Here is an 8,243-nt window from a genome sequence, read left to right on the forward strand (position 1 = left end):
GCGCCTGGGTAAGATGAATCAACACAAGACTACTGGCCATTCCGTTGGTTAATAGTCTGTGAATCTATTAAACCGAACTCCAAAGTTGTCTCCATACCGGAATCCTCATGCTTTCACCCGCACATCTTCCGCGAACTCCCCGTTAGAGGTGGGGCCACCGCACAAACTCCAACAAAGAAAGTGTCCCCGGTTTGAAAAACAACCCGCTCGCCTACGGCCCCAGATCACTAAAGGAAATTTATGACACATATTTTCGAGGATCTGAGGGATACTCTGCCTTACTTCGGATCTATTGATTCTGTCGAGGGTATGTCGTGAAATTGCTTCGTTCTCGCAGTCCATTTCGGTGGCCACCAGCCCTCAAAATCTGCCGAACTACATAGATCTGTGGTGCAAGCCAAGTCAGAACGTCATAGCCCCTGCTCGTGGCTTACGTGGGGGGTTCCAAGGGCCTTCAAACCCAATGCAAAAAAGTGTCCTGAACCGTTGCAGAAAATCAATTCCTAGGGCGGACCGCGGTGTCGTCAATGATTTGCCTCCATCATGTCAAGGTCACGTTTAAAGTCCAACGGTAACGGTCATCGGAATTTCAGTGGAGGCGTCTCGGAATGCTGTTCCTTTAGTGGTGGAACCGCCTTATCTGGTCTTTGACAGGAGCAATGAGGCATTGGGAACTCACAGCCAATCAGTTGAGTTGAATCGCATCTCCGAATTCGTCCACACTCTCCTCCGAGTCCACTCATCAAAAACCGAGCTTCAGTTTCGACTCCTTTTTCTGGTGAGGGTCCTATCCCGAAGAAAAGCGGAGGATGAAATGGGATGGATTTGAGGGGCAGTGTCCTTTGCCATCCATAATCTACTTTGGTGGATAGGCTCACTGTGACCGCCATTCTGTTCAAGAACGTCAGTTGTCAATCACATGCTCTGTCATGTGTATCATCACGTGATCGGCACTGAATTCGTCCAACAAGCTTCTGTTTGGATATGGCCCGTGCATGTTGCTATTCCTTGTTGGTCTGGTAGGGACGCGACTCTAAAGTGAATGTATCGCGTCTCATGAGCGCATCTATAAGCAAATGTTATCGGGTTTGTTCTATTCTAAGAGATCAATAAACTACCCTGGTCCATCTCAACACCAATCAGGGAAAGAGGCTGGTGTGCTGGCTTTGTGTATGCCTCGCTCTGACTTTCCAACCTCAGTCTTTGTGACTTGGCTGCTCTAAACAAACCAAACAAAACAAAAACAACAATGGCCCGCTTCTCTATCCCAACGAGAGCCAGGTTACCATCCTCAATACGAGTCGATGCTCCCAATCCTGCTGTTGTTAAGAGTCTCAATCGACTATCAAGAGAGTCACTTATTTCCTTGGCATTAGACTGGCTCGACGATGAGAGTCTACCCAATGCCGTACCCTATATTGAAAGGAGAGATGATGATGATGACGAAGAAAACGACGACCTCTACCCTCCCTGTCAATCAATTGACGACTTGCAACAACTTTACGTTGACATGCAACACCAAAAAGGGTCAAAACGAGATGTCGTTAGCAGAATTGTTGAAGGCGATTGGAGGATTGGCCTGACGCTGTATCAATTGGCCATGGCAGATATGGCCTATTTTGAACAGAACCCAACATCTCAAAGATGGACAGCATATTCGATTCTGCCCTTGAAGCAACCGTCTCAAAATGCTGGCGAAAACCAAGTGCTCAAGGTCGATCAAGAAAACCTGACAATTCCACGATTTCACCCCTCAACATTCCTACAAAACCTTCAAACCCACGTGTTGCCCGACGTCAAGGCACATTATCACTTTCACAGACCAAGAGATATACCTGTCTTACTCTTGCGGATATTCGTTGTTGACTCACCTTACAACACCGACTTCGCTCTGTCAGGCCGAGACGCTTCTGGCACTGCGACCAACTTCGACTCGTCAAGAACTGTGTACATTGCTTTTCCAGACGGATCGCCTTCCCTTTATATCACCAAACCCCAGGCCACTGGTTCTGTTAATTCGGGCGATCTGAAGAGTTTGCAAAGCTTAATCGTTGATGGAGTTCCAAAGGCTCTCTCACGTCCCCGTGAACGATATACCCTCAAATCAAGCAGTCTCTCTAGCAAGAACTTGGAGGTCTTGTTAGAAAAGAACGGTTCCGGTCGCACAAATGCTGCGGGAGGTGGCTGGAGCATCTACTCCAGCGAATCAACAAAAGTGTCACCATTAGACACCGTTCTTCCGAGCCCGCCACTATCTCGAGAATCGTCGGCCAACAACCTCAAACGTGGAGTGCCGTTGACAGAATCCCAACAGGCATCGAAAAAGGCAAGGCTTGCTGCAAAGGCTCGATTTGGTGATTCGGCTATTGTCACGGATGGAAAGGGGGTGGAGAAGGTTGATATTGTGATACAAGATCCATTTCCTTCTACAGGTGCGGACTTGAGCGAACCAGAAGATGAAGAGAACAAACAGGGCAGTGCAGAGAACGGCGTCAAAAACCGACGGAAGAGCAAGATTACGGCAGTCATCCAAGAGGCAAACGCTACAACGGATGAGGACAGCAGAGACGATACAGCCCCATCTCAGCGATGGACGCCCACTGTCAAAATCACGTTCTCGGGGAATCATGTCTGGGCAGGCGTACGGCAACTTGTCGAAGCTGGAATAATCGATGGAGAACGTATGCCTGGGTGGATGACAGGCGAGGAGGGTGTGACAACAGGACTTGTGAAGCATGGAAGGATACGTGGGTACAAAGGCTCTGGCATATGAAAAGGCGTTGGATCTATATGGCGCATGGTCTATATCTTTCTTCTCTATTTGATACCCCCACGACAAGTCAACATGTCGAAAAGTTTCTACTTCTCCTCGAGTCCAAATACCTTTACTGTATTTTTCCACGCCGCTTCGCAAACTTCTTCTATACTGACCTCCTTGATTCCTACAATGATCTTGGCGACTCGCTCAATGTTGCAAGGTTCGTTGCGGCCCTTGATCATGGCTCCCTCTTCCCATTTCTCCTTCTTCACGATCTTATATCTTTCTGGCACTTCAGGCTCTTTCTTTTGGTTCTTCTTGGACTGTTTTTGGGGTTTCTTCGCAGGTTCGGCAGTAGCAGTTCCGTTCTGCTCGTTCTCGGGAGCGGGAGCGGGAGCGTCGTTCTTCTTCTCGATCAGGTATTTGTAACCCTCGTGACTTGGTCGGACCTCGCACCAGGGTCCATCAGTTTCGATCATGAGACGGTCGAGATGAACCTCCTTAACAACAGCACAGTTCTCGACAGTCTTGAAGCTGCACCCGTTGATACCAATGTACAATCCCAAATCCATCAGTTCGCGCATCTCCTCGGCTGTGCCAGTGAAACTATGCACCACGCCGCCCTTCTCCAATTTCTCCAGCTTTTCGCCAAATGCCTCCTTCAAGAGCCGGACAAAGTCCTCATGAGCGGCACGAGAATGCAAGAACAATGGGAGCTGGGGAGATATCGAAGCAGCAACCTTGAGTTGCGCAGCAAAGGAGTGAAGCTGGATACTCTTTGAACAATAATGCAGACGGTCATAGTCCAGACCAAACTCGCCCATGGCAACAAGGCTCTTCTGGCCTGAGGCCTGAGCCTCTGTTACAAGAGATGTGAGATCTGCGATGAGCTTTTCGGTCTTTGTTGGACAAGGAGGGTGCTCTTCCGAGACCGGAGCTGAAGGGTCAGGGTCGCATGGTGTTGTGTGCTCAGACTCGTGAGAAGGGCCCGCTTCGCTGAAGACGGCACTGCTACAGGGATGGATGCCTGCAGTTCCAAAGATGGTCCCAGCTGTTGACGTGATTTAGTTTGATTATCTGATTGATAAGCAGGGGGTGAAAACTTACGATAATCTTTGGCAAGGGTAAGGGCATCTCGCGAGTTCGCTAGATCCGAGCCAGTCACTATGAGTTTTGTGCAGCCAACTTCACGGGCTCTTCCAACAATGGCGTCAAGATCATCGGGATGTCTCTCTTTCCCATGGTATTTCCCTCGGAAGATGGGGTCGGTAAGATTGATGCCGATCTACTGGTAGATGTCATGTGTTAACGGAATCTGATATCAAAGGTATATAACCAGTGGGGCGGGAGAGACACTTGGAATTTAACATACATCAATGTATCTGGGTGCGTATCTGGAGCCATTAACAGGCTGGTCTGCTGCAGACGAAGCCATTCTGAGAAAATTGGAGGCTTGGATTCTGAGACTTGAAGTCCTGAAACCACGGGTGACTGAAGACTGAAAACAATTAAAAAGACGCCTCGATGTCATTGACTTTGAGTGTCTTTTGTTGAGTCAATGGTGAGCCACTGCGTGTATTGTTGCCTTGCAACTGTGATCTTTCTACCTAGCACAACGAACTCTACAGAGTATCATGTGGGTGATAGAGGAGATTCTGCTGAACCGTATACTAGGTATCGGTGAGCGTGAACAGGGTTGTTGAGTCTACGCTTTCATCCAATATCTCATCCTCCAGTCAACCTGTAGTGTTTGTGTCCAAGCTCAGTTGTAGGGAGTTTCACTGCTTGCTTACAGAGCAAGCCAACATGCAATTAATAATTTGCATGGACTTCACGTGACTACGCGCCGCTGATCGACCCCTCTGAAACCCCACCAATGCTCTGGCAACGCAAAATAACACGCAAGACGCGAGAAAGCGATATCGGAAACGGAAGAGGGAATAATGGCACTTTGAAGACTCAGAATGCATGAAATTATGATATGTCGTAGTTCAAGAGTGCCTGGAGTGTCTAATAACCTTGATCAGCCCATTGTATTCACATGAATAACACACTTTGATCATTATTTGTCTGCCTGTTCCAGCTCCGAATGGGGCGTTGCCTTAGGTTTCAGGCGGGGCCTTTGTTAATGGATTATTGCGTCCCTGTCACTGTTTTACGCGCTAGGAACTTGGCGTCGCGTCTGGGACACGCGCTCTCCTTAAAACCACCTCCATCAGCAGCCCAAATTTGAATTTCTCATCTCCTCAACAACCGCAAACCAAAATCACCAGAAACTTTTGTAATACTTCTCACGTTCCCTTTTAATAGCCTGCTGAACGCTCTTCAGTTCTTTTCCTGCTTTCATCCACAGGAACACACCTTGCATCAATCTCATACCTGACCTCCCCGCCTTTTGCTCCCACCGCCATCATGTTCGTCAGAAAGAGAGGTATGTATGATCTGTCCACACAAGGGCTCATGACAACCATGCAAGGACTCTCGGTAGCTGACTTTCATCTCAGATGGACGCCAAGAGCGTGTTCAGTTCGACAAAATCACTGCTCGTGTCTCGAGACTGTGTTACGGTCTCGACATGAACCACGTTGACCCCGTTGCTATCACCCAGAAGGTCATTTCTGGTGTCTACGGCGGCGTCACAACTATACAATTGGACGATCTTGTGAGTGGCGTATGCACCATGACTGTTGTAACCTCAGCTAACCCGATTTTACAGGCTGCAGAGACTGCTGCGTACATGACTGTTACGCACCCTGACTACGCCATCCTCGCAGCCCGCATTGCCGTTTCCAACCTACACAAGCAGACCAAGAAGCAATGGTCCGCTGTTGTAAGCGACCTTTACCACTGGGTCAACCCCAAAAATGACCGTGCATCGCCCATGATCTCCAAGGAGACCTATGAGTGTGTGATGCGACATAAAGAGGAACTCGACTCAGCGATTGTCTATGATCGCGACTTCAACTACAACTATTTTGGCTTCCGAACCTTGTCCAGATCATACTTGCTACAGATTGACGGCAAAATTGCTGAGCGCCCGCAGCATATGATCATGCGAGTCGCTGTTGGAATCTGGGGTGACGATATTGAGCGTGTCTTGGAGACATACAACCTCATGTCAAGCAAGTTCTTCACTCATGCAAGCCCCACTTTATTCAACGCCGGTACTCCACAGCCTCAGCTTTCATCATGCTTCCTTGTTGATATGAAGGAGGACAGCATTGATGGTATCTACGATACCCTCAAGACTTGTGCCATGATTTCCAAGATGGCTGGTGGTATTGGCTTGAACGCCCACCGAATCCGTGCCACTGGCTCTTACATCGCCGGTACCAATGGTACTTCCAACGGTATCGTTCCCATGCTGCGTGTGTTCAACAACACTGCTCGTTACGTTGACCAGGGTGGTAACAAGCGACCTGGTGCCTTCGCCATCTACCTTGAACCATGGCACGCCGACGTCTTCGAGTTCCTTGATCTCCGAAAGAATCACGGTAAGGAGGAGGTCCGCGCTCGTGACCTGTTCTTAGCTCTTTGGATCCCTGATCTTTTCATGAAGCGTGTCGAGAGAAACGGCGAATGGACTCTCATGTGCCCTAACGAATGCCCTGGCCTTGCTGACTGCTACGGTGACGAATTTGAGGCTCTGTACGAAAAGTACGAGAGAGAGGGTAAGGGTCGCAAGTCTATCAAGGCTCAGAAACTTTGGTACGCCATTCTTGAGGCCCAGACAGAGACCGGAAACCCTTTCATGCTCTACAAGGATCACTGCAATCGCAAGAGTAACCAAAAGAACCTTGGTACCATCCGAAGCTCCAACCTGTGCACTGAGATCATTGAATACTGCGCCCCTGATGAGGTCGCTGTTTGCAACCTTGCCTCCTTGTCTCTGCCCTCTTTTATCAACTATGAAGATGCTTGCTACGACTTCAAGAAGCTGCACGAGGTCACTCAAGTTGTTGTCCGCAATTTGAACAAGATCATCGACGTCAACCACTACCCTGTCCAAGAGGCTCGTAACAGCAACATGCGTCACCGACCCATTGGTCTTGGTGTGCAAGGTCTCGCTGATGCCTTTCTTGCCCTCCGCATGCCCTTTGAGTCTCCTGAGGCTCGTGAGCTGAACAAGCAAATCTTCGAGACCATCTACCACGCTGCCCTTACTACGTCTGTGCAACTCGCCAAGGAGGAAGGTCCCTACTCCACCTTCAAGGGCTCCCCTGCCTCTGAGGGTATTCTCCAGTTCGACATGTGGAATGTCAAGCCCTCTGACCTTTGGGACTGGGAACCCCTCCGAGAGGATGTCAAGACTCACGGTATCCGCAACAGTCTGCTCGTTGCTCCTATGCCTACCGCCAGTACCTCGCAGATTCTTGGCAACAACGAATGCTTTGAGCCTTACACCTCCAACATCTACCAACGCCGAGTCCTTGCTGGCGAGTTCCAGGTTGTCAACCCCTGGCTTCTCAAGGATCTTGTCGACATGGGTCTTTGGTCCGATGCTATGAAGAACCGCATCATTGCTGATAACGGTTCTATCCAGAACATCCCCAACATCCCTGCCGAGATCAAGGCTCTGTACAAGACTGTGTGGGAGATTTCTCAGCGACAGGTTGTGCAGATGGCTGCTGACCGTGGTGCCTTCATTGATCAGTCTCAGTCTCTCAACATTCACATGAAGGACCCTACCATGGGCAAGATCACCAGCATGCACTTCGCTGGCTGGAAGCTCGGTCTCAAGACTGGCATGTACTACCTCCGTACACAGGCTGCTGCTGCCCCTATCCAGTTCACCGTCGATCAGGAGAATCTCAAGATTGCCGATAGCAACTCTGCTTCAATCAAGCCCCTAGGCAAGCGCGCTCCTCCTGCTGGCTCAAGCTATCTGATGTCCTCCTCTACTGCTATGGGTCAAACCAATGGCAACAGGACTGGCTCCCAGGGCAATGGAACCAACGGCAGCTCCGCCAACGGCGTGACTGCCAGCACATCTGTTCCTGGCCGTGCTCCCGTCATCAAGGCTGATGTCGCTGAGGGTGACAGCCCCAAGGCCCTTCCCACAGAACCTGCTGAAAAGGTTCAAGAAGAAGAGCTGGGTATGAAGAAGAACCCCCAGTCTGAGGATCAAGGTGCGGACAACGAGGATCGCGAACGCGATATCTACTCGGAGGCTGTGCTGCAATGCAGCATCGAGGATCCCGAGTCCTGCATCATGTGCAGTGGTTAGATGACAGCATAATGTTTTTTTGCATGTGTTTTTACGACGATGGATGAGTTGAATGTTTTGGAACTTAACGTTTGGTCATGGATGGGTATGTTGGACGGCAATGATCCTCTTGGGCTTGCTTGTTACGGAGTTCGTTGTTCAGTTTTTGCTACTTTAGACCCTGGCGGCTTACTCCCTTGGTTGTAGCAATTGTATAGATAGTTTACGCTGATGCTTGAATAATTATTATTTTGACTATTCCTTCTCGTTGCAAACGTG

The 8,243-nt window shown here is 49.5% G+C and overlaps 3 protein-coding genes across 3 annotated transcripts; 2 read left to right on the plus strand and 1 right to left on the minus strand.

Annotated features, from left to right (window-relative positions):
- Nucleotides 1-1,249: 1,249 nt before the first annotated feature.
- Nucleotides 1,250-2,717, plus strand: FGSG_05172 (uncharacterized protein; the record flags this gene model as incomplete). The annotated part of the gene is made up of 2 exons (XM_011325374.1): nucleotides 1,250-2,641; nucleotides 2,703-2,717. 2 exons carry the CDS (start codon nucleotides 1,250-1,252, stop codon nucleotides 2,715-2,717), a joined length of 1,407 nt encoding a protein of 468 aa, XP_011323676.1.
- Nucleotides 2,718-2,859: 142 nt separating this feature from the next.
- FGSG_05173 (uncharacterized protein) lies at nucleotides 2,860-4,289 on the minus strand (the record flags this gene model as incomplete). Its single annotated transcript, XM_011325375.1, has 3 exons — nucleotides 2,860-3,809; nucleotides 3,866-4,043; nucleotides 4,131-4,289. The coding sequence occupies 3 exons, from the start codon at nucleotides 4,287-4,289 to the stop codon at nucleotides 2,860-2,862; spliced, it is 1,287 nt and encodes a 428-aa protein (XP_011323677.1).
- An 881-nt stretch (nucleotides 4,290-5,170) lies between these two features.
- FGSG_05174 (ribonucleoside-diphosphate reductase large chain) lies at nucleotides 5,171-7,985 on the plus strand (the record flags this gene model as incomplete). Its single annotated transcript, XM_011325376.1, has 2 exons — nucleotides 5,171-5,189; nucleotides 5,263-7,985. The coding sequence occupies 2 exons, from the start codon at nucleotides 5,171-5,173 to the stop codon at nucleotides 7,983-7,985; spliced, it is 2,742 nt and encodes a 913-aa protein (XP_011323678.1).
- Nucleotides 7,986-8,243: the final 258 nt, after the last annotated feature.

Source organism: Fusarium graminearum, chromosome 3 (genome assembly GCF_000240135.3).
Source record: "Fusarium graminearum PH-1 chromosome 3, whole genome shotgun sequence".
In the NCBI taxonomy this organism is placed as follows: domain Eukaryota; kingdom Fungi; phylum Ascomycota; class Sordariomycetes; order Hypocreales; family Nectriaceae; genus Fusarium; species Fusarium graminearum.